Raw genomic sequence first — 26,812 nt, forward strand, 5'->3', positions numbered from 1 at the left:
GCATCTGTTCTGGCTCCCTTTACACACATGCACACGCACACACGCACACACACACACACACACACACACACACACACACACACACACACACACACACACACACACACACACACACACACACTTTCATGCACACACATATCTCTTTATACAGAGATTTATGATATCACCAGTGCATCGCTACAGTTGATGGGCCGATGCAGAGGAAGCGGTGGGAACTTACGTTCAAGGGAAAGAGATAAAAAAAAAAGGGAGGGGTGAGGGGTTTAACATGACACGCAAGGCTAGTGAGATGGCACTCCTCAGATCGCACTCATTTGTTGATAGACACGAGATAGTGATTGTATAATGTTTCTTTCTGCAGCACGGAGGTGAGAATTGGCCAGGAGTAAGACAATGTGTGTCAGTGTGAGTGTGTGGGATCTGTATGTGACCTTGGCTCTAATAGAGTCCAGTTGTTCCAGAGAATTCAGTAGGGCGTTCAGGGAGCTGAGAGGAGTTAGCCTAAAAAACCCAAGGTGACTCACTTACTTTTCTGGAAAGTCAGTCATACACACATTCTACATGTCTAGCATTGCCTGCTGCAGTAGTTGTCTCCATGACCACATTTTGCCATGATCACACACGGCTGGTAAACATGGGTCACAAGGTCAGCTAGAACAGTGGATGAAACACTATACGGTAGAAGGAGTGTAAACGTAATTACAGATAACAAGAACGTAATTAGGGTGTAGAAAAACACACACTGGACCAGCATGAAAGTCAAAATCTGTTGCTGTCGAGGAAAAACTCCTAATTTTAGTTTTTCTGTAATTTTTCAGTCCTCTTCATGTGTTACAGAAAGTGTGCAAATATGTTTCCCTAGTTTTCATCTAACAGCAGTGATATACAGGTATTTCTACTTAAATATATCTCCCTGCTTCACAAGTTACTATAATCATGTATGGGGCCCAGTAATGCACTAGAGGGCACTTGACTCTCCATCCGTGCTGCTCTGAAACATAACCATGGTGCAAATCTGTGTTTACTGCGCCAGAGAAATGAATGCTGTCCTTTTCTTTGACAGCCAGCGGCAAGCATTGATATAGACATATAGACAGATATAGTTATGTGGCAGCATAGGCGTCATACGTCTTACGCTGGGGACGCTGGGGACATGTCTATACAACTTTTTAAAAAGCCCTATTTTTGTCCCCACCACTTTTTCTGCGTATAAGTTGTTTAAAATGTTCTGAAAAATACCATGTGACAATGATGACAGTTGACAATTTATTGATGAGAGGTGATGAGAGGTGATGTGAGTCGCGTTACTTTCGTTCCCACGGTCACATGACCGTGGGAATTGCATAACGGCAGTGTAACAGAAGGACAGAAGAGACATAAGTTAGCTAAAGATGCTGAAGAAAAAAATGAAGGATAGAAGCTCATGCTACTTTGGAAGAACCAGAATTATGGATTTAAAATATTGGATGACTGTTTCAACAATGTTATGGGGAGACAAAACAGCGTGTCCCCACCACTTTTTACAACAAAGTGACACCAGTGTGTGGCCGACATTTGCTATAGTGTCTTTCTCTTGGAGGGATTTGAGCTGAACAGCTTTTTCTCTATCCTGAGGAATCCTCTCTTGCACTGTCTCCAGATTGTTGCTTGGCTCAGATCTGGCATGGCTGGGAGAAATGGCCGACTCTGCACTTCCTGGCAGATGGAGGGTGTTGTATTTGCACTGTATTTGTTGTTGTATTGGCAATTTAAACACCAAATTATTTTAAACTATTATATCATTATTCATTACCATATATGATAATTCCCCAAGGGTGTACCAAAGGCTTACTTTATGTACAAGAACTTGACCACAACTACATTTTTATTTATCAGAAGTGTCAGTAATGAAACCTAATTCCCACTATTTCACTTTAGAGTCTTTTGGCAGGTGTCAATCAAGAGCAAAAATGGTTATTTAATTAATGATTAGTCAAATGACAGACAATTCAATGAATTCAAGTAAAATCCAAATCAAAGTTTGATTTTGCACCTATTTTGGACAAAACAAGCAATTTAAAGACATCACCTGGAAGGTTATGATGGGCATTAATAGACTAATAGCTTAATTGAGTATTTTAAAAATGCATGTATATTTATGATTAATGCTCTACTAAGCGGGAATGCCACTTTAAGTGTCCACCTAGTCCAGCCGAATTACTATATGTCAGCAGATGTAGCGACAGGTGCTTTGTCCGCTGATTCATCACTCCATCCTAAATAACCTCTATGAAAATATTTTGGCTTACCCACTCACGCCGAAGCACTGAACTAAGCTTCCTGTCTGCAGTAAAATGATTTGAATCAGACTCACTTTGAGTTGTAACTTCCCACTGACTAACTTTAGTCAAAGGCAGGGACTGAGGAGGGCTCAGATCATGCAAAACACTACACACAGATATGCAACATGGTTGGACCCCCTCCCCACCCCAATGCTCAGGACAGCCGGTGTGCTGTATGTGTGTGTGTGTGTGTGTGTGTGTGTGTGTGTGTTGCCAGACCCCGGCATGGCTCATGTTTCTCAGTGCAGTTTGTCAGAGCCCAGCTTGGAGCGGCAGGCACCAGTGAGACTACACCGAATACATACATCCAGACCTGACAGGGGGACATCAGAGGTTTTCTACCCCAGAGAGAAGCAAAAAGTTTGGGGCTGCGATTTGTCAAAGAACAGCTCAGTACCATGGTTCTGCCCCTCGGCCTGCACAGTAGCACAGGAGTCTTAAGGAACATCGCTTTGCACGGATACACTTCTGGATTATTGCTTTACAGGACGCAGCTTTGGGAGTGTGTACATGTGTGTGGAGCCTGGAGGAGAGAAATTTAGTGAGTGATTAATCAAAGGCTTTCCTGAGGTGTTAAGGGGACCTCTTTACAACAGTCCACTAGATTTCCTCTCAGCAGTTGTTTAGTCGCCAGGCAAGCTGGTCCGTTTGTAGTCGCCGTGTCGGTAGCCGCACCGGTGGCCGTGTCTGGTGGGGGGTTCCGTGTCTCGTCCCCCACCATGATGATCAAGGAGACGTCGTTACGCCGGGACCCTGACCTGAGGGGGGAGCTGGCCTTTCTGGCCAGGGGGTGTGACTTTGTCCTCCCCTCACGCTTCAAGAAGAGACTCAAGTCCTTTCAGCAGCAACAGGTCAGTCGGTGCAAAAAGCAGGATGGACGGGGTGCAAGTTTGCCCAAACTCACGAGAAACCCAGAGACGTTAGACACACATAAGAAACTTATTCAAATCATAATGATCTGGACATTTTTGTCCTTTTCTTTCTTTGTTTTCTCTCTTTTACACACACATGGTCGTATATTATACACACACACATACAGTAGATTCATTTTGTTGCTCTCACACATGCTAGGGATGACTATTCTGAGGCAGATACCAAAAGGGTATTAATAGGGCAGGAGGTGCAGGAATAGAGTGATAGAATGAACTTTGTGAAGGAGAGTGGGAGGGGGAGGACCGCTACAGCTGTCCTGCTCAGTACACACAGTATGGGGGCCCTCGAGAAGACACACATCAAACACACCAGGCAGCTCGAACTGGCCGAGTAGTTTCGATTCAAGCGGTGTTAATTCACCTCAGGATTTCAGGGCTTTCCATCTCACTTTGTGTCATCCGTAACCTTTCACATCTTCGCCCTTGAACAAGGCAACAAATGTGTCTTGTATCAGACATCTCGCCTTGTCATTGATAGCAGTGTGCATAGTTTTTGTGTGAATTAGACAATGGAGTATGTTGGTAATAAACCGATTGTGTTCAGAGCTCCTCCTGAGCACGGTACACTATGTACGGGTGCATTTGTGTGTCTTTGTGACATGAAGTGAGTTTTGTGTTGGTGTCAATTAGAGATGGAGATAGAGAACTCACAGAAGCATGTTCCCTTGTCTGTTTTCCTGCTTGCCATTTGATATTTTGGAGGAATTCAATTTCAACCAGTTCTTCACAATCTAACGCAAATTATACTATTTTCACTATTTCGCAAGCATTACTACATACTGCCCTTTTTGTTATTCAAAGTCTTGTCCAAAATCCAGAATCTTAAAGCGGAAAGGGTTTTGATTAAGCCATTATAAATACAGCAGAACTCTTGCCTTGTTTATTTTTGCCTTATTAGTTGTTGTGAGGGTTCCAGAGATTAGGATACATTTAGTTAAGCCCAATATAGTCTTTAATGCACCGTCTTGTGCAGCTTTTCTTGCCAACCATTTAAAGCAGTCTCACGTGCTGACTATAAAACATGTTATTGTTGTTTGTACATATTTTTATGACTCACTGGGAGATTCCATCACATCTTTATCCTCGTAAAGTGATGTTGTGTCTCGTCTTCAGTTTTGGAAAAATCACTTCCCATAAAGAGGAATAGGGATTTAGGAAAAAGAGGTAGTTAATGCATTTGGATCAGGTCAAAATCATTTAGCGATATGGCTGGAAGAGTGCTGTCAGTTGATATTTAAAATGCTCTGATTTGGGACAATAAGCCACATTGAGCGTGCTTAAACTGGTGTTTCAAGCATGAGCATTATATGTTGCATCAGTTATATGTTTTAAGATTTGGTTCACAAACCATATGAAAAAAACAACACAAAATTAACAATGTTTTTGTATTCAAATGATTGCAAATATGTGGTGCAAAGTTACCGCAGCAGGTTATCGCCCTCAATCCTGCTTGTCCATTCCCACACATGATATCCCATCTCTCTTTTCAGGTCCAGTCCAAACCGGAGAAGAAGCCAGGGACACCTCCACCAGCCCCTGCCCTGGCCACATCACCGCCCACCCCCACCCCCACACCGCGCCCACCCAGCCCTCCACCGGCTCCAGTGATAGTCGCCCCTCCTCCCCCTGCCATCAACATTCCCAGGTTCTACTACCCCCGTGGGCTCCCTGCCATGGGCCCGGCCACCAACCACGATGCAGCCATTGCAGCCATCGAGACGGCCTTCACTGAGTTTGAGGAAGAGAAGGCGGACATATATGAAATGGGCAAGATAGCAAAGGTCAGCAGTTTAACAACAGACATTAGGAAATGCTTTTGATGAAGAGTGTATTATAATAATCCAGCACACGTGGTGCTTTCTGATGCATTATATCAAAAGTCATAAAACATTCTAGATGTAACTTCTAAGTTCAAGTGTGTTATGGATGCTCTTGTCTGGTTACATATTGATGCATTTATAATAATATATGCTTTCTGTTTCATTGTTGGAAAGTAAAGTGTAATGCATTTCCATGCATTTAAAATGCAGCGTAACAGCATACTGTGAATATTTAATTACAAGTCACATCTATAATATTTTATGGCTATTGATATGGTGCATCAGAGATCATTATGTGCGTTTATGAATGCAGTCATTGTTAATGCACTGCGATTCTCTATGAGTGCACTCTATGCGCTATAGTTGTGGTCCTAACAGAAAGTGCTACCGACATAATTAAACCGTTAATAAACCGTTCATAATTCTAGAAACAGCCTTCACTTCTGTTTTTAATGTTATAATCTTAATGAACCTGCTTTCAAGTATAATAAAGCATTAAATATTTAACATTTTTTGGCAATAATATGTGAGATTTACATCAATGTTTTAATGTTTCATCTTGAAGATACCACACAGTGCTGTTTTTTATGCTGCTGCTCCTATCTAAGCAGTGTGATCAACAATGGAAGCAACACTGTGGTGAAGAGTACAGTACATAATTGTTTTTCAGCTGAAGATAACAGTAAACGTTACTTGTCTTTTCTTTTCAGGCATGCGGGTGTCCACTTTACTGGAAAGCCCCCATGTTCTACTCAGCAGGCGGTGAGAGGACGGGCTTTGTCTCTGTTCACTCCTTCGTTGCGACCTGGAGGAAGTAAGAAAGACCTTGTGTTCATCTAGGTCCTAGAAATGTGATATCATAACTCTCTAAGGTTATATTAAACTCGTCCTCTGTCCTGCAGGCTGTTGCACAGTTGCCATGATGATGCTTCAAGGTTTATCTCCCTGCTAGCCAAACCCAGCTGTAACTACCTGGAGCAGGAGGACTTCATCCCTCTACTACAGGTACAAGTCTTATCCATATTGATCAATCAGACAAGCAACAGTCTCTGTGCTCTCCTCTGTAGTTACCACAAACTTGTCTAAGTTAAGATTTTATTCTGTCTCTTCCTGTTTGTGTTCGTCTGATTAGGACATAGTGGATACACATCCTGGGCTCACATTTCTGAAGGATGCACCTGAATTCCATTCCCGCTATATAACAACGGTAAATGGCATGAAAGATAATATCAGCTGTCCTCTTCATGTTTTATTATGTGTATTTTAGTGTAATGATAGGACTAATACCATTTGCTCTGAAGCTTTTATTAGTCCGCTGAGCTGGCTATAATGGAGCACAACTTCTTATCGGTGTGGATATACAATGTACAGCATTATGTACGAGATGATGCCTGCAAGGAGTCCATTATCAGCAACTAATAGACCATGATATAAATACGAGAAAGAGGACACCAACAACTTGGGCTAAACATCAGACAGTGTTACACAATATTAACGTTGTCCTAGTAGTCACTTGATGAATTGACGGTCACATTTACACCTTATTTTAGAACAAAATGATTAAACATTGAATTGGTAAAAGTACAAAACATGTATAAATATTACTGATTTCATTACAAAAATAAATGGGAGTTATGATTCAAACCATGAATGATAGAATGTCGGTGGCAGTGGTGGAAAGTAACCAAATACATTCACTCAAGTATACTCAGACATTTCCTTGTAAAGGTGTGTTTTTAAAAGATCTGAATACTTTTCCCATCACTGCACTGTGCAACGCAAAACCATCGGGGTTAAATTTCAGTGACTTCTCAGTATTTACTTTCCCCACATTGACAGCAAAACTGCTTCTGTGCACATCTAGCAACTGTAGCAGCAGATAGTGTGTGTGTGTGTGTGTGTGTGTGTGTGTGTGTGTGTGTGTGTGTGTGTGTGTGTGTGTGTGTGTGTGTGTGTGTGTGTGTGTGTGTGTGTGTGTGTGTGTGTGTGTGTGTGTGTGTGTGTGTGTGTGTGTCTGTCTGTGTGTCTGTGTGTGTGTGTCTGTGTGTGTGTGTATCAGGACAGCTGCAACACTTTCTTAAGAAGCTGTGGCTTTGCTGTGTGCAGAGATGCAGAGAAGTCTGTACTCTGTGTCAGGGGACGCGCCCGCCCCCCCCCCCCCCCCCCCACACACACACACACACACACACAAGCACACAGCCTACTGCAGCAGAGACCCTGACCCTCCATGTGCCCATATTAAGACACTTCCTTTAGTTTAGGCCAGCTGACCGGGTACTGTAAGAGACATCAGTAACCCCGAGAGGTCCATGTACTGGGAAATGGGTGCTAATCCGGTCTTTACTAAGCCTAAGTGTTGTGTTTCAGGGACAGGACCACCTGGTTTCCATTGTATGCTAAAGACATGTCTTATTAATGTTATGAATGAGGACAAAAATATCTACTGTGCAGGGCAGCCAGTGGCTGAGTGGTCAGAGCAGTCGCCCCATGGAAAGAGGCTGAAGGTCCTCGAAGCAGCGGCCCTTTGCTGCATGTCTCCCCCTCTATCTCTCACCCATTTCCTGTCTGTCCTATATAATAAAGGCTTGAAAATCTGCCAAAAATAAAGTTATCCGCTGGTGGGAAATTTCCCTCATGGAAAGATGAGGAGTATGTTTAACAAGTCTGGATGACAGGACTTGGACAGATCACATGTGAGTTTCATGCTATTTTCATAGACTGAAAGCAGAGTCCAGCCAGCCTGACAGCTCCTGTCAGAGCCTCAGAGCCCCAGAGCTTTCCTTCTGGATCTTTTTTTGGACACCCATTAGCCAAAACTAACAGACATAAAAACAATAATTTTGACTTGTGTACTTTTTTCAGTGTTATATTTATATGATGTGGTAATGTGCTTTTTTCTTGTGTTTTGTCAACTTGTGTCAGGACCAACAAAGTCCTCTACTGCATTATTATGTAACTCTTTCATGCAGTTCTGTAATGACTCAATCTCTTATTTATCCCAGGTGATCCAACGGATATTCTACGTGGTGAACCGTTCATGGACGGGTCGAATGACCATGATGGAGCTACGCAGGAGCAACTTCCTTCAGACCTTGGCCTTGCTGGAGGAGGAGGACGACATCAACCAGATCACTGACTACTTCTCCTACGAACACTTCTACGTCATCTACTGCAAGTTCTGGGAGCTTGACACTGACCATGACCTCTACATTGACCCCAAAGACCTGGCGAGATATAATGACCATGGTAAGAATAACTCAAAGAGCAGAGGGTTTAATATACAGGGCTTAAAGTTTGAAGGCACCATGCCTAAATTCAGACATAGAGCAGTTTTCAATTTATGTAATATTTAATTACATAATATTTATTACATTGCATACGTTTTCTTTTGGACAACTTTTAAGGCTTACAAATGGTTTCTTGCTTTAATCCCTGAGTATATGAATAAAGAAGGCAAAACAAAGTTTACGTCAAAATCAAGACATCGACCTCTATCCTTAGAAATGCACGCTGTACAGATTATAAAGCACCTTGAGAGTAATTTGTGGGTGCTATATATTTAAAAAAACAACTTTTGGTCTCATTGTTTTCAGTAGGGATTAATTGTATCAGAAACAGACTGTCCTCTCCATTTCTTGGGCCCTCTCTGGCTTACGCAGAAAACAAACGCAAACAGCTGTTTGTCCCAGGTTCAACACTTTTCATGCTGTCTGATATGAAATGCATCACACCGTTAACTCCATGACCACTTTTGACCATGTTTTAATTCACTTACTTAGCGGTACGTACGCAAGTGACTGCACTGTACGTGCAATGGTTTGCAACAGTATCTGTTTGTTTCTGTGTCTTTAAACACGATCCACATTGGCTTATTTTTTTCTCATTCTCTCCTTTGACAGCATCCTCAAGCAGAATCATTGAGAGATTGTTTTCAGGTGCCGTGACTAGGTAAGTGGAAACACACACGCATAAAAAAGCACAGAGGAGCTGACTACTTCAGCATGAAGGCAGTATTGACTGTGATGGCTCTGTCTCTCGTTTCCAGGGGTAACGCTGTGCAGAGGGAAGGAAGGATGAGCTACGCTGAGTTCGTCTGGTTCCTCATGTCTGAAGAAGACAAGAAAAATCCCACCAGGTGACATATAAAATCGCTTGGTTCTGCATGATTGGAGCAGCTGTTTACGTATTTGTTTCTCATGCATCTGTATATGTTACATCCCAGCCAAATGCCACTTTATTTGCATCAATTCTTCCACCTTTTATGGGTGTGTAAGTGGTAACTCTGTATGCATTTTCCCGTTTCTCTCTACAGTATAGAATACTGGTTTCGCTGCATGGACGTGGATGGAGATGGCGTCCTGTCCATGTTCGAGTTGGAGTATTTCTATGAGGAGCAGTGTGAGAGGATGGAAAGGATGGGCATCGAACCTCTGCCCTTCCAGGATTTGCTGTGCCAGATGCTCGACCTGGTCAAACCTGAGAGTTCAGGTTAGTGCCAACAGCTCACGCTTGGTGTTTTTCTCACATTTTATAATCATGTTATCTTTTATTTCTCTTTAATGGTTATTCACGCCCCACTATTGTCCTTTTTACCTTGCTGTCTGAACTTTACACGTGCGCGCTTGTGTGTGTGTATATGTTTTTTCTCCAGGTAAGATAACCCTTAGTGATTTGAAGCGCTGCCGGATGGCCCACATATTCTTTGACACTTTCTTCAACCTGGAGAAATACCTGGACCACGAACAGAGAGACCCATTTGCTGTGCAAAAGGTGTGAATTTTCATGTCTTATACATAATATTCAGCTTTTTCACAGGAGCTGTCACTTTGAAGGGGAATAAGGAGGTTTATCCACACCTGTCAATCATGGCACTTCATCCCGTTTTCATAGCATCAAATAACTAATTAAAACCAAACCCACTTGGAAAAAAAGCTTGAACATAATTCAGTGTTAAAAAAAAGAAAGAAAAATTGACGTGTACTGCTATCATTGAGGGGGCGGGGTTGGTTTATGACAATCCTGCAGCCACCAGATAGTTTCCTACTACTACTTAGATAAATGGGCTTCTGGGTTTTGATGCATCCTTCCATACTTTCCAAATGTATTTGTATCGTTTTAAAACTATTTGAGTCTTATTGTATTTTGTAAAAAAAATAAATCTCTCTCTCTTTCCGTTAAAATACTGATATTTGTCGTGCATGTGTTTTCCAGGACATTGATAGTGAAGGTCCAGAGCCGTCTGATTGGGATAAATATGCCTCAGAGGAGTATGAGATACTGGTGGCGGAGGAGACTGCAAATGAACAGCTACATGAGGGGTACAACACACATGCACACTTTCATACATGCCTGTGTGCATTACCAACGCTTTTAATAGGCTGACATCGCTCCAGTTTTCCATGCATTAAAAGAAGACAGCCCTTTTAGTAACTGAAGATTAGCTTGATTGTCAAGACAGTAAAGTATAACAACAATTAACCAGTTCTACTTTGTGTGTTGTGTTCCCAGGTCCTTTGATGATGACTATGAATCAGAGGAGCTTCAAGTCACGGGAGAGATTGGGAATAAAATGGAAAAACTGGTCATATCAGACCTGTCAGCATAAAACTCCTTTCCTGGATTTACTGGGCCTTTTCTTTCTGGAAAACAAACAGGAACAAAGTAATAGAAGGTCCATCTGGATGGATGTGTCAAAAAAATACATGGACGTGAAGACAGACGGAGAAAACGTTTGGGACATCTGTTTCTCAATGACTCTGGAGGCTCTTCTGAATGGACTCATTGTTTTTTCTGTGTGTGTGAGTGTGTATATGTGTGTGTGTGTGTGAGAGAGAGAGAGAGAGAGAGTGACTGTAAACCAGTACTGTCCTGTGTCTGGTGCAATAATGCATCTGTATTAATACAGAAAACAATTTCACTGCCTGAAGCTCTTCGCACCATCCAAGAGAACAAAGCCAATGATGGGGGGGGGGGGGGGGGTGGAGGGAGGGGAGTGTATGATAAGCTCTTAAAGGAATCAAGAAAAAATATTTTACTGTAAAATGGTGTTATTGTAAATTCTTTACAGACAATCCTGCCAGAAGACAATCATCTAAAGGTAGACAGACAGGTAGTCAGTTACATTAAGTGACTCCTGGTTGGAGAAACAGGGAGAAAGAAACAGAGAGTTACAGTGATAGGCACTGAAAGCCCAAAGTCACCTGCTCAATAATGATACATACAGACAGACACTGCCATCAGACACCTGCTGCCTGTGCAGTTTTGGGTGTCTGTAACAGCACCTCTCTGTGGTCAGCCTGTGCTACTGCATGCCGTCACTGCCACGCACCGTGCATAATGGCTGGCCAACTTTTCCAAGAGGAAGTTCACTTCACTACACAGCTTGAGCTACTCTTTTATTGGTGCAGTGGATGCGATCCACCTCTGGACTCCCTTTGCAATCATTTTTAAACCCTGGGAAAAAATTCTCTGACTGCAAGACTGAAAGATTCTTCATTGTGTTCATTTTCAATAAGCTCACAGTGAGACATGTCCACATAAACTGATGCATGCTGTGACAAACATATCAAACTCTCTGGAAGAGTTGGCCACACATCTCCACCTGTAAGATTAGTAATAACGCAATAGATACACATAAGAATTGTGAGTTGTTCCTTTCAGTCTTACGCCATTATCGAGCACACCCTGCTGTATGTGTTCTCACACCCCTGTTGATTATGTACAGTGCCTGGTAAATCTATTTTTGAAATGTATGCCAAAAATTCTCTTTTTTTCTGCTTCAACATCTCATTTTTCATAGACTGCTTGTTTATGAAACTTTCTGATGTCCTTTCTTTCAGTAAAACACATACAGTACCAAACACACCACTAGGGTCAGTTCACCCAAATTATAAAACAAACATTTATTCTTACGCCTCTAGTGGTATCTAGCCTGCAGCCATAATTTTGGTTTTATGTGCAGATGTTTTATGATATCGGTTTCTGAGATTTTTGCCTCATTCATTACGATGGAAATGAATGGCATTTCCTTTGAGGCTTTTAAAACATTGACAAAGTTTTCTTTGGAGCTACCAACAGTAACGGGGACATGTGTTACTGTAATTTTAGCCATGCTTTAAGCACTGACATACTTCCTTTCACCTTTACTGTGCTGAAATGGTGGCAGAAATCTCAGAATTGGATGTGTTAGAGCCTAGGCAAATATCTATTTGCATAGACAGATAACCTAATTGAGATTGTGCCTTTTAAATTTGAATGAACTGACACTTTATCATTTACTGTGCTGCACTCACACGGGCAGGTGCGTGTGTGTGTACACTGCCCTTATTGTAATAGCTAGGAGTGTGTGTTTGCTTAGAGATCCCTGATAGAGGGGTGTGTTTTAGGAGTGTGTGATGTGTAGCTCTCAGTTTCTGGCTGTTTCCACGTCATAGTTGTTGCCACGGGGATGGTTTTCACGGGGTCAGTGAGGCTGTGTGGGCTTGTATAACTTTAATAAGGAATGGGACAGCTTGTGTCCTCAACGGCTTCAAATTCACTGGCATATACCTCCTTTACTGGCACTTACTGTACACAGACACACACTGACACACGCACACACACACCACACTACAGTTGCTATTGAAGGGGAGAGAGAGCTTGTGAATGCTGTAAGGCCTTAAGGACCTAATGTTAACCCCATCTGCTCTATAGCCATTGTAAATGTGCCTGACTATGTATTAAACTATATAATGATAATAATAATTATAATAATAACTAATGATAAGCCATTATAGATATAACGGCTCCGATTTTTGATGTATTTTGATGGTTTGTATTGCTGTGCCACTGTGTGGCTCGGGATTGGGGGGTAAATTATGTTAGATGTGTGTAAGTTTGTGTGTTCAATGCACAGTGGGTTTCATCAGCCGAAGAGGGGGGATCCTCTGGAGGATTTATCTGACAATCAAGAAAATATGAGACACATCTCATATGGAGACCTCTGAGACTGATGTTTCACGGGTGTGGTCACACGCGCACTCACACGCTCCCAAGGAGACTCGCTCAACCAGACAGTATTTAACTGTTAAAGGCAATGGGGTGTCTCCGATCGTGCCCTGGTACTCACACATGCAGCATCAGGCTAGGAGAGAAGCCATGCAAAGACTTTTACTTTGAAATTACATCTCCACTTTGAGAGGTAGACAGAAGACTTTTATTTTGATGTACTTCCTCCGTGCAGAGGAGGCTTGAGTAGGCTAAAATGTGTTCAAATCCAGATTGGTATTGTATTGGCATGGTTTTCTTTTTTTCAATCACATTTCTTCCTTTTTTTCTTTCTTTCTCTTCTTTTCCTTTCCTTTCCTTTTCTTCTCTTCTTTTCTTTGCCCTGCCTCCTGTTATCTGTTGCTTTTTTTCTGAAGTTTAAAGTTTAAATAAAGATGTTTCAAGGATATCAATTCTCTTTGAAGATTATTTACGGTTACTCACATGCGTTATATCCCCTCAGACACACAAACATCTCCCTCTCTTTCTTTCTTTCTCTCTACGTCATCATTCCCTCCTTGTGTACACAGCATGTACAGTACAGTAAGTGTGTTTGTCTGCGCTGGTGCTCAGTACAGTGTACTTTACAGCTATTTGAACTGCACCAAACACATGTATTGTCATGCTGATTTTCCAACCCCTTCACTTCACATTTTCTCTGTATCTCGACATTATTTAAAATGAATGAAACCTCTTTGATATTCGAGGCTTAAATAAAGGTTCGACTGAATGACTTCATGAACTTTGAAATGGACACTGGGACACTTCAAGGTAGCTGAGGTTTTCGGAGTTTGTTTTCTCCTCAAGTGCAGCCAATGCTTTGATGCCAGCTCAGTTCATTGAGGGTTCTCAGACTCACTTGGCTTGGACTGTGACTGGCATACATGACGTCAGCATCTCTGTACTGAATCACTGTGGCTGGCGTCACTGTTGTCATGACAAACATGGAGCTAAACAGGAAGTCTCTGCTAAGTGTCTTGATTGTTCTTTCAGAAAAACATTAAGGAGATTCCCAGGCTTATTGCAGCCAGTGATCACCCGTCACCAGATTTTACCGTGTCTCATACATATCATAATTAAAATGGGTACCAAGTTTGAGTCCACCGTCTGGCACCACTCACCTCTTTACTAGTACCACCACCACCACTCATCCTTTCCCTCTTTGTCATCTTTGGCCTCATGGCACAGACAGGACGGGGCAGGCAAATGCCAGAGCCAACAGAGCCAAACATCACCAGGGGACCAGGAATCTCAATTTTTTATAGATGTAGATGTATATAGAAATTTGACTACAGAAAAAGTAAGACAATTACCAAAGTAAATGTGGTTCATCATCTGAGCACAATGAATATTTCCTAATTTTATCGAAAACCATCCAACATTTGTTCAGGTATTTACTGACATTACCATCTGTAGAGTGATGCTATTAACATAGCTAAAAGTAACAGGTAACATGTTCAATAGTTAATGTGTTGGGGTTGTGATCATCTACAGTATGTTTCTGAAATTTGGACTGAATTTGAATTTTGTGTGTCAGTTTACCTCATCCGTTCCCCACATTTCATCTTCCTACATAAAGATATCTCGGTTATGTTGGACTTCTCCTCTTACATACTTTCTTCGACATAATTAATGGCAAACCACGGATGACTGCATGCAGGAGTTTCTGCTGGAGGTTTATTATTCTGAATTATCCTCGGAATTGTGCAATAGTCTGTACGCCAACATGTGGTGATATATAACAATTTGCCTCCCATCAAAGGTCAGAGTTGACTGGTCATTGTTTGAAATGGCACTGTGCTTTGTTATTTGACAAATGTCAGGGACAAAGCAATTTGCCAACCAAATTGCAGTCCCAGTGCCTTGAGTCACAGACATTCCACCACCCTGATTGCCAACACCCACCACCCTTTGGTGGTGTGATCCAGCCTGTGTGATGTCACCTCCTGTAATGTCATGACTGGAAGTTGTTCTGTAAGTAGGAACGCATGACATGATGGGCAAAGCTGGAATAAACACAGATTTACCCTGAACATGGAGCTTTACATAAAGCTGACCGGAAAAACCCTGAAAACCAATTCATCTTATCAAAGAGAGAAAGATGGTGACCGAGAGATGTGTCTGGGCCGGGGTGTCGTGCTTGTTCCAGGCATACCAGTGATACCGGAAACATGAGCTCTGGATAGAGCTGCTTGGGAAAGTCCTGAAAAGAACAGGAAGAGGAAGCAACTGGAAGCAATTCATCTTATCAAGGAGAGAAGCCGATGAGACAGAAAGATTTAGAATGATTTGTCCCGCTTGTTCCAGACATAACAGAGATACTAGTTACAGCATAACAAATAAGATACCAAATATCAATACCACACATTTCCGTAACAACATTTTAGCCATGTTAGCGGTACTTTAGTGTTAATTGGCAAATGTTAGCATGCTAACATGCTGTACTGCATGTTATCGTTGTCACTGTGAGCATGTTAGCATTAAGACATTAACGTGTAGCTGGCAGCATCACCATGAGCTTGGCTGTAGATGGTGGTTATAGCGTCTTTTTTGAATAAATGATTCGGATGACATGAGTTTGAAATGAAACAATTATGCTGACAATTGTTGCATTGCCTGTTGCCCATTTGTATTAGTATTTGTGGGTTTTCTGTTTCGTCACCCACAGTGTCTTTTGTTGATGCTACCACCAGATGGCACCAAATGCAGAACATGGCGTAATTAAAGACTAACATTAGACAAAAATTATAATTAACCACTATCTCTTTCTTTTCATTTAAAGTTGGTGACCCGTCTTTTTCCAGATACATTTATTCCAATGACAAGCACCATTCAAGGCATGGACAAACACACACACACACACACACACACACACACACACACACACACACACACACACACACACACACACACACACACACACACACACACACACACACACACACACCAAATAAATAGGTGAAGCAAGTGTTTGATAATCCAACCAGCTGCATTGCAGAACTCTAAGAGAAAAAAGGAATAAGGGGTTGAGGGGTAGAGGGAGGTTGAAGAGACAAAGACAGAGAGAGAGAGAGAGAAAGAGAGAGAGAGAGAGAGAGAGAGAGAGAGAAGAAGAGAGGCATGCCTGCTCTTGTTGGTGTGCAGAGAGCTTTGGGTTGACTCCTTTGAACTCACAATGAGCCAAATTCCATCCTCACATCTATGGGAGGAAGTACCTCACATGCACACACACACACACACGCACACATGCACACACACACACACACACACACACACGCACACACACACACACACAAACAAAAATACACAAACACACACCCAAGTGCATGCACGCAACAGACCCTCCTGGTCTTTGCTGCTGCCATGCCAGACGCCCATTATCATCTGTCACCTGCAGTCTCAGACTAGCATATCATCGGACATATGCACACACACACAATCGTGTAGACACAACATACACGCATACATGCATACGTAAACACACACACACACATGTAAGAGCGGAGCGAGGGGATAATTAACATCTAGAAAACCACACCAAAGACGTGGCTGCAATCCAACAATCTCCTTTGCCGCTTTCTCTGCTTTGCTTTCTCTGTGCTATTAGAATATACAGTACGTACTATCATATGGCTGGACACATTCCACTTACTTCAAAGACCGCTGGTGAACTGAGTGTGCATGATTACAGGGAGGGCTCGCTCTAAGGAGCCTCAGAGAGCAAAAATCTGAGGGAGAGACAGGGAGAAAGAAGGGGAGAGAGAGCAGCTGGGTTGGTGGTAAACATCTGGTGGTTGTGGAGGCCTGGCCCTGACATACAGGGGAAATAGCTGTGTTGCTGTTCCAAGATCTGCTCCGTCCAGTCTTTCCTCATCCACTCTTCTCCACAGACCTAATCTATTGCGACTGGCTGTCTGTAAAGGTCCAATACGTCACTCATGGTTGCCCTACTTTGGCTTTTGTTAACAGACTCATTTAAATCAATCGTTTTTTTTTGTTTTTTTAATTTCTTCACACACTGACGGTACACAACTCCCAAATGTGCCCTTTTCCACCGTGCAAAATCGTGGGAACATCTCCGTGATATTGAGTTACAGCAAATGTTGCACAATTCACTTCTCACTTTAATAGTTTCTAAGCCCTTCCCTAACTCATCTGCTTCTCTTTATCTTCATCTTCTCCTTTGTGATTAACACAGATTTAATAGAGGGGACCACTCATATTTATACATAGATTCACCTCATTAGTTTATTAAATTAAAAAAATGTTAATATTATGACAATGTTTACACCAACCGGGACCAGAAGTCATTTAAGTGCTAAAAAAAAACCCATCTTGTGATATTTGAACATCAGTATTTCCATGAAAATGTGTCAAAATGAATCTCCTGATGAAGTTCAAGTGATATGATTGAAAGCTCCAGAACAGCTACTATACTACATAGACCATGAAGTGAGATTTCTTATGTCAACTCTCAATATAGTGTACTTTTTATCTTTCTAACTGATGGCTTGTACACAACTGTATATTAAATAAAAACAGCAAGCTCATATTTAATGAGATTCCAAATTAATATGAATTGCTTTAGTTAGTGTTCCTCCTTCTTCTAATGTGTGAATGAGTGTGGACACAATATTGGAGTTAAACGCATCAACATCAACAATATGATGTATTTCGGTATATTTTCTGTCAGATACTTATGGTAACACATCGTTTACATTCAAATATGTATCCATTCATTCATCATACAAGTATCACGGCCATTAAATGGACAAAAACAAGTCATTGTTTTTCAGGGCTTTACAGTTTGTATCTCACATGTGTTGAAAAAAATGGCGGTGTGGAATTTGGAGTATGCAACAACATTTAAACATTGTTCAAAAGACAAGACTCTCAAAGCCACATCTAGCATTCATCTAAACTACTTAAATCATTTAAACAACAGAGCAGCTAAAACTGTCAAAACCTAAATAATTGATCCGACCATGAATAGTGGAGACATTCATTTAAAGCTACACCAACATCTTTTTTAAAAGTGGAAGGTCGGGAGAGCAGTTCTGAGCATTTGGTCAATGCCAAGCCTCACCTTGCATTTATCCCCCCGCATGATGCAGATCTGCTCACATCCTGCATCAACCTGATGATATACTAACTGGTACAGATTTAGCATGTGTGCATCTGATATCTCCAGGTGAACTAGGCTGATAAGGATAGTGTGAGTAATAAATATAGTAGTAATAAAGTACTTTTATTTGGATGATTTGCCAAAATTACACAAATGAAATTCCATTCTGGTTGCAATACACATCCAAACAAACTCCTACATTTGGAAAACTCACTTTCTTTTAGTGATATCATACACAATTTCTGCAGTTAGGGGGCTCCACAGTCTGCCTGTACTCACTTTGTGTAACCTGCGTTATAGTTTTGTAAGGGTTTTTCTGCCTGCCACCTCAATTGCCCCTTGAGGTTGATTAGTGTTTATTGAATAGAACTGAATTGAATATAATTCCTTACAGGCACACTGTCCTGATCCAGGGCCATTTTTTTCCTACAGGATTAGAATTACACCACCAGTTTTCTTAGTGCAGTTGCTGGAATGTGTGTGTGTGTGTGTGTGTGTGTGTGTGTGTGTGTGTGAGTGTGTGTGTGTGTGTGTGTGTGTGTGTGTATTTGCCAGCAGAGAGAAATGTAGAGCTCAGGGGCAACGAGTGTATTTGGCTGCTTGAAAATACAGACAGAAAGAGGCCGATTACTGTTGAAGGCAAACAAGTCCATAACAGATGGAAACTCTGTTGGTAATTTAACAGCATGTTTTTATATTGTTTGCCTTTGTTCTTTATGGATCTTGTAGTACTTTGAGTGTAAAATGAAAAAAAAAATCTTAAAATATACTTGTTTATTTCAGTCGGGGATCCAAATTCGAGACATTCAGTCCTGGGACTGGCTGTCAGTGAGTCTAATGATGGTGTAATTGTGCAGTAAATGAACTTAATACGCGCATCACGTCTCCATATTCACCAGTCAAAATCCTGCATTCATCCAGTCTGTTATCAGCGACAAAAATATACTTAATGTCGAATACTTCTAAATTATATAGCATCGTTCTGTCATTTTAATCCCATTTTAATTGCAAAATCATCAAGAGAAAGTAGTTGGTCCTTTCATCAAATGGTATGGGGTTTGTAAAGAAACTATTCAAATTATACGTTTGGAACCAAGACAAGAGGTTTAATGTTCGGATTCTGGCTTATACTTGTTGACGTTGATGTCTTCATTTCAGGCGCCAACACGCCCAAATAACCTCCTCCACAGGTATAACTACTCTGCGTATGCATGTATGTGTGCTCTAATGCATTCAGTCAAAGGATGCTGAATAGTGTACTACAGTTACAGGTCATAGTAGTTTACCCTGCGTGGTACACATGATGCCTTGTGGCCCTTTTTTGACACATTTATGCACATAATTCGGCACAGATGTCATTGACATTTTGACCTTGGTTCCTTTCAATCAAATCGTGATGTTTCTGTCTTAAGCAGCAGCGTCTGACCTGTAACCCTTGGACCTGTCAGCTGAGAGAGGCCGGGTTTCAGCGCAGCCGCCAGAGGGACTTTGCCCTGTTGTCTAAGTTGTTTTGGAGGCACTGAAACAGAGATTTTACCCACTTGACACAGTGAAAATCTGCTATAGGCCCATTATGTCTTTAGGAAACCTTGTATATCATATTTCTATAATATTTTATTGTTCTGCGATATTGACATGTATTGATATTGTTTTTTTCTCACAGTAAAACATATGTGACAAGTGCACGCGAGGTGACACGGGTCGAGCGGGTCATTTGCTGTTGTAGGTTCTGGTACAAAGATGTTCTGTGTCATAATGAGAGGATAAACATAAACCAGCCTAAACTGGACTCACCTTACTTTTATTTGCCGAAGAGTTCACCCACCTTTGTAGCTGACACAACAGAAATAGTTTAGGACACAACAACTATGATATTATTTTCTTTAAATGCTGAAAAGTTTGTTTGTATTTGTTTGTATTTATTTGTTCCTCTTGTGAAAATGCCTGTTCATTACGTTGTACACACACAATGTTAAATCCAATTCCCAATTACATTTGGGGGTGGCAGTAGCTCAGTCCATAGGTGACTTGGTCCCTGTATGGAGCGTGGACTGGTGGCTGGAGAGGTGCCAGTTCATCTCCTGAGCACTGCCGAGGTGCTGTTGAGCAAGGCACCGAACCCCCAACTGCTCGGGGCGCTGGTCACTGGCAGCCCCCTCGCTCTAACATCTCTCCTTAATTGCATGTATAGGTCCTGTCTGTGCATGTGTGTATTTCGGGCCTGTGTGTGTAACATGTATAATAATAAGAGTGAAAAAATTCAATTTCCCCGTGCGGGATAAATAAAGTAATTCTTCTTCTTCTTCTTCTACATTTACATACATTTAAACAAAGTTGTCATGTCACAGTAGATGTTTATTTGCATCCTCATAACTGTTTTCTACCTCCACCTGGTCAGTGGCGATCAAATAAAACGTCTTATATACTAAATATTTGTTTACAAAATGAACCTGATAGCTAAAATCATGATCACAGTTAATCTATAACATTGTGATAGTGATACATCAATTGATAAAAATTAAAAAACTGCATCATAAGTAGTTTAGAAATGACCGAATGTCACTTTGTTTTTCTATTGCTTGTAAAATACCTACTCTGCTTGAAAAGACTAGCCTGTAGAAGGGTTAGGGACCTGACTCTGCTCTCTGTTTTCTTTTTCCTTCCCCTATTTTCTGAGTGCGCAGTGTATTACGGTAAAAGGAGGCGGGCTCTGACCTACATGTGCGTCGCGTTTTGATTGACATGGCGGAGTCTCCCAGTACGAGTTACGCCGCGCCAGCAGACAGGCAAGACCCGACCCTGGGAATAAAAAAACACGCAGCCCCGTCTGTTTGAAGATTATTTTATTGCAGCGAGGTGAGTTCTCTCTACACTTCTTTCACGGCACGAAAACACCCAGGGAAGAATGGCAATGGAGGACGATGGAGTCGAGGTTGAAAAAGTTTTTTAGAAGTGCGTGTCTGTGAGTGAGTGAGTGTGTGTGTGTGTGTGTGTGTGTGAGAGAGAGTTTGGAGAGCTGAGCGCTGACGCCGGCAGTCTGGGCCACTTGGCCAGCGCAAAGGAAAAAGGAAAACGGTTTCGCTGGTGCGGAGGAAGGAGGAGGGGAATCGAAACTTTTTGGGGCAAAAAAAAAAAATGTTCCCCGTTTATTTTGAAACAACACGTTAGAAAAAAGCTAAACGGCGGAGGTTTTACGCGTCTGTTCTTCACGCTGGTCGAGCGAACGCGTCGCTGCTGTGCCGTTTGGAGTCTGCTCTTTTATGGTCCCCCGATTTCTCAGCTTTCACGCAAAGAATGTGTTTTTGTCTCCGAGGATCCCAGATGGAGTGAGTGCGCAACAGGAGAAAACCTCTTCTCCTTTGCCTTGTTTTGTTGTTGTTGTTGTTGTTGTTGCAACAAATCGTTGTTGTTGTTGCTGTGCCATTCAGGAGATAGTCGAGGGTGTTGTAGCTGCTCATACAAAAAAAAAAAAATCAGGAAATGAAGACTTTTATAACTGGATAATAACTTGGAAGGGAAGATGCTGAGGCAGTCAGATTTGACAGAGGGGGGGTTGCGAAATCGGCGAATTGACGCTATTGGGGATTATAGTGAGTTGGATAACTGTTGGGAAATGTTAGAGGCAATGTGTTATTGCGACTTTCCATGCTGTGTGTCACTGCAGAATGCAGGAAAAAGGCTCAAAAATCTCATCTCCAGCATATCCTAGCATTCCTTCCAGCCAGTCTCTCTCTCTCTCTCTCTCTCTCTCTCTCTCTCTCTCTCTCTCTCTCTCTCTCTCTCTCTCCCTCTCTCCCTCTCTCCCAGAAACGACTACGTGTCTGTCTGTGCAGAGAAGACAAATCTCTGATGCAGACGTGGAAATCAAACATTGGTCTCCTGCTTGAAAACGATCGATTATCTGCCTTCCACGTAGGCCCCCCCCCTCACACGAAACGACAGCACTGCATTAGAAATCCTTTTTTAGTTCACCAGTGGAGAGGAGACGAGACATGTGGCAGCTATAGGTCGGGAAGTTTAAGATGCAAAAGATGAGTGGGGCTAAGGAGCCAGACTTCGGTGGTTGTGCGTCAGTTTTGTTTTCTAATGTAATAACAGGACTGGTTAATTGTCATGATTAGCGGTGGGGGGCTCTGGATCCAGCGGGCACGTTGGAGAATATAAGCTAAGGGGGGGAAAAAATAACCTAACACATCTCTCTCTCTCTCTCTCACACACACACACACACACACACACACAGGCTTACTTTTTTCAGGGGAGAGAGAGAGAGAGAAAGAGGAGAGGGAGAGAAATCCGATCCCAAATACATGACGTCAGATGACATTCCTTTGGTGAAAGGCTGATGTGGCCATGTAATTTTTTTTTTCAGTGAAAAACTGATATCCAAGGGTTTTTTATGGGGGGGGAGGAGGAGGAGGGGGGGACGAAATGATTGGCTACCCGCTGAAAAAGTGTGTTTAGGTTTAGGTGAGAGCAAAGGAATTCTCTCCGTGGTGCATGAATGGGCAATTTATTTTGCTCCCACAAGTCAGAGGCATCAAAAAGTGTTAGCATCAAAAGTTTAGGCTGTGAATGGACACAAGAAAGGAGATAAGAGACATAGCCCTGTGACATATTTCTGCGTTTTATAGAAATCTATTGAATTGAAAGTATCCCTCAAGTGTAAGTTCCTAGAATTTTTTTTCCTTTAAAACTTTCAAAATGTCAAATTTCAAAATCTCACGATGGAAGTTTGAGCTAGGCGATATGATGATATTAAAAAAGTACTGTGTCTATGTTTCTATATAGTTTATTAATGTGGAAAAACCAGCGGCCGAACTGTGGAAGACGCTTAACGTTCTCATCCTTGCACATCATGTTACATTAGTTAGTATTTAACTCACACATAAGTATAAAAAATGGTCTTCACCGTGCGGATTTTCCATATAGACTTCATTTATTGAATTACCAGAAAACATGCCATATTGGGCTATTGTATATGTTGTTGTTGGGATATGAAATGACCTATATCAGGATGTCGCCCAGCCCTACTTCTAAATGTGTCCCTAACTCAAATGTCAACAGTTACTTCACAGGTAAAATACAGTAGCCCTTTTGGATTTGAAAAGGCTCTGATTTGCAGCCCCAGGGTCATTCTTTTTGTTTCTTTGGTTTCAGGCAAGGTTGTTTATCCCCATGCGCAGCTCGAGTGTGTTACCTGAGAAACAAACGCTCAAGGCACTGTTGGATCTTACAATCGATCATGCGCCGCAAAGTGAAAAGAGCCGCGTTGGTCTGAGCACCTGTGTAGCCTTAAGTTCCAGGTGCTGAGCCGATCCCAAAGGATAAGTGCAATCCATATTATCAAAGCAAAAACTGTGTTGTTTTTTTCATCACGGGTTAAGTACTACGCCCATATCCCTCTTAACACAAACTGAATGAGGTTTATATCACTGTACACTGTTCTGTGAAAGTTAAGCCTCTTTGGCTTCAACATTTATACACAATAAGAATGTAAACACAGCTCACAGGCAGGCTGTTATGAAAGCCCTGCTATGTTGTCCTTGTATTCATAGCAAATTCAATAAAAAGTTTGGATGGAAACTTGTATTTCAGCATTTTTAATGACATGCTTTTAGTTTATATATATATATGTTCTTATACTCTATGTTTGACTTTAGTTGGCTGTGTGGAGAGCCAGGAATGTGGTGCTAGAGGGTGTACAGCAACGTAATGTAAGCATGGATCTGCACTCACTGATGCAATTGCAAGCAAGTGAATTTCCTCCCACAGATTTTAGTCTGCCACTTGTAAAATCCCCTTTTCAGTGTTTTTTTTTTAAAATTTTGTTTTAACACACTGCAATTATATAACAGAGCAGAAAGAAGGGTGTTTAGACTGGAGTCAGGTGGAAGGAGGGTAGCCATTGTTGCCTTTGATTGAATAGGCCAAGGGTTGAATAACTCTTTATATGAGTTAACAACCGGTGCTCTGTAACCATTACGGCTTTGTCACACAGGTACAACTCACTCAGCAGTGTTGATCCATGTGAAGGTGCATCATTACCTGCTCATGGGCTAAATGCAATCCCTCTTAATCAGTTTTCAGTTTGCAACTCTTTCCCGTTTTCTCCTCCAGCGGGTGAAAATAAACTCAGATTGACATAAAGGGAACCAGGCTTGATGGACTGGTTGTGTGTTGTGTTTTGCGTTTCCTCTAATATTCGGAGACAGGTTATTCTAAGCGCAATGAGGAAGTTGTATCTGCGTTTCATGAGGACTCGTGATTGCCAAGAGCATCTATCTCCGTCTGACCTCAGGCATAATCTGGGTTCTCTGCCTTTTACCCGCTGCGGCTGGTGGGTCGCTGTTGGCCCAATAAAACCTTCAGGTGCCCCTGGTCGAAATGGGGTCAGGGAAGGGGCAGGATGATGTGTGTGTGTGAGTGAGCGTATGTGTGTGTGAGCGCATGTGTGTGTGTGCCTGACTGGTAACCTAGAACATGTTATCCGAGGGGTTGTGTTACTGAACAGTGCTTGTGTATCAGGAACAGAAGCTGGAACAGCTATAGGGTTACACAGAAAAGACAATGCAGCTCTGGAAAGTGTGTGTGTGAACATGTGAAAGAGAGGTGAAGAACAAGAAGACGACTTCAGATAAAACCTCATTGCTGTTCTTGTGAAGTTGGTTCTCATGGGAGTTAAACGACCGTTCTTTTGTCTTAGTGCAGGTTATAGTCCCAACTGCCCTAATGTAAACTGTCCGTTTTTGAACGCAGGTGATGACATATCTAGTCCAAATGTTTGCTTCTTTTCTTTGTTTGTTCTGAAAATCTTTGGGACATCACTTGCGGCCGTTCTTAGACCAAACAAGTAACCGATAATCCATAAAACAATCACCAGATTAATCAATAACGAAAATAACCGCGGTTGTGGCCGTAGTCAGTACAGGACAGTGGAGATTTAGCTAATGAAACAAATGTAAAAGCCCTGGAAGCTTTTGGAAATAAGGAAATCCTCCGCCTGTGTAGCTAAAAGGGTATGCACCATTTATGGCATTGTCTGCATGTAATAATAACCCATAATTACCTTATCTATACTGATAATGGTCCACTTGGCCCTGATAAGATGCCCGTATCTGGCATATTTTCTCCCATTATTTGGTACGCCTTTGCTAGGTACCGTACTGAACTAAGCCTGCAGTTTGAAAAAAGTTCACTATCAGTTGTACCATCTGCTTCACCAAGTGCAACAGGTGTGCTTCCCAGAAATATTTCTTCCTTCACCGTAACAGCAGCAGTGGTGTGGTTTGGTCGAGTGAACTAGCTCTGGCCTCGCCCGTGATTTACTTATCGGTGTCGTGGGTTGGATGTGTGGAGGCGTTCCTGTTCTCTGAGGGGTGGGATCAATGCCCGGAGTACAGCAGTAGAGCTTCTGCACTTTGTCTTCCTCTCATCCCCCGAATCCTTCTGTCCTGATGATGCACACATGGGTTCTCCCTGTGGTGGAGCAGACAAAACGTGTTTTCCCTGAAAACAGTCCCTGACGTGACATATGATGGAGTGCAGGGGAGCTCTAGAGGGTACACCGACCCCATGTTTCATTTAAACTGAAGGCAAGGGAGAAAGTGAAACCAGGTAATGTTTGGATCATCTCCTTGAAAAAGGACAAACAGATAATCAATCATCAAAACAGTTGCGCTTCATTTTCCTTTCGATTGACTAATGGATTATTGACTTATTGTTTCAGCTGGAAAGACATATATATAGATATATATTTATGTGGATAACTAAACAAAGTGTCAAGCATTAGCTATTATAGTTTCCTTTTTCATTGTGATTTAAAATGTGGTGTTCCATGAGGTTACGTTTTGGTCAAACTGAGCCTGAAGGGCATTGTACCATGTAAACACATACTAAGTAAGGGATGCATGTTGGCGTGAGGTCAGAAACTGAAAAAGAAATTGTTGTATCTCACGAGGACTGTTTGCTATCCCCTTCTTGATGCTTTCACTTTCCATTTCCAGCTTTTTGTGTCTCTGCCGGTTGCCTAACTGCCTCTCTTGCGTGCTCTCTCCCTCTGTGTCTCGGTGTCTTTTTCTCTCCCATGTAGATGGTGGCATTTTGTTGAAGGATCCCAGCATCTCATGTTTGCTTGGCACAGAGCTGTAATGTTTACCCTCCTCCTCCTCTCTTTCTTTCTGCCTCCCTCCCTTCCTCCCTCCTTCCCTTCCGCTCTTGTTCACCAGAACCCCGTCTCCACTTTTTTTTTGTCTCTCTTGATAATTTCCTGCATTGTTGACGGTTGATTTAGAAGAAGATAAAAGAAGCCTTTCAACTTCTCTACTCCCTGTCTCCCTCCTCCCCTCTCCTTTCCCGTTGCCCTCTCCTCTCGTCTCCTCTCCGCTCGTCTCCTCTCCTTTCGTCTCCTCTCCTCTCCTCTCCTCTCGTCTCGTCTCGTCTCGTCTCCTCTCCTCTCCTCTCCTCTCCTCTCCTCTTGTCTCCTCTCGTCTCCTCTCCTCTCGTCTCCTCTCCTCTCCTCTCCTCTCCTCTCGTCTCGTCTCCTCTCCTCTCCTCTGTAACGTCAAACAGTTTCAGTCATTTCTGTCTCTG

The 26,812-nt window shown here is 42.2% G+C and overlaps 2 protein-coding genes across 7 annotated transcripts in view; both read left to right on the top strand.

The window, feature by feature from the left end:
* The window catches only part of ppp2r3a (protein phosphatase 2, regulatory subunit B'', alpha), a 60,117-nt gene extending 46,610 nt beyond the window's left edge, over window positions 1-13,507 (top strand). For 3 of the 4 annotated variants that reach the window (XM_083924692.1, XM_083924690.1, XM_083924691.1), the window contains exons 3-13: window positions 4,744-5,034; window positions 5,784-5,887; window positions 5,976-6,078; window positions 6,206-6,280; window positions 8,076-8,319; window positions 8,973-9,021; window positions 9,119-9,208; window positions 9,386-9,561; window positions 9,725-9,843; window positions 10,285-10,391; window positions 10,582-13,507. In XM_083924692.1, coding sequence (XP_083780818.1) covers window positions 4,744-5,034; window positions 5,784-5,887; window positions 5,976-6,078; window positions 6,206-6,280; window positions 8,076-8,319; window positions 8,973-9,021; window positions 9,119-9,208; window positions 9,386-9,561; window positions 9,725-9,843; window positions 10,285-10,391; window positions 10,582-10,678 — 1,455 coding nt within the window. In that variant the 3' untranslated portion in view covers window positions 10,679-13,507. Of the gene's footprint in view, window positions 1-2,580; window positions 3,173-4,743; window positions 5,035-5,783; window positions 5,888-5,975; window positions 6,079-6,205; window positions 6,281-8,075; window positions 8,320-8,972; window positions 9,022-9,118; window positions 9,209-9,385; window positions 9,562-9,724; window positions 9,844-10,284; window positions 10,392-10,581 lie in introns of those variants that run through there. The other variant, XM_083924693.1, reaches the window with a different exon arrangement.
* A 7,470-nt stretch (window positions 13,508-20,977) lies between these two features.
* Window positions 20,978-26,812, top strand: part of fndc3ba (fibronectin type III domain containing 3Ba) — a 102,166-nt gene continuing 96,331 nt past the window's right edge. For 2 of the 3 annotated variants that reach the window (XM_083924056.1, XM_083924054.1), the window contains exon 1: window positions 20,978-21,079. The gene's annotated coding sequence lies outside the window, so the exon portion shown is untranslated. Of the gene's footprint in view, window positions 21,080-21,422; window positions 21,550-26,812 lie in introns of those variants that run through there. The other variant, XM_083924055.1, reaches the window with a different exon arrangement.

Source organism: Echiichthys vipera (genome assembly GCF_963691815.1).
Source record: "Echiichthys vipera genome assembly, chromosome: 12".
Lineage (NCBI taxonomy): Eukaryota > Metazoa > Chordata > Actinopteri > Perciformes > Trachinidae > Echiichthys > Echiichthys vipera.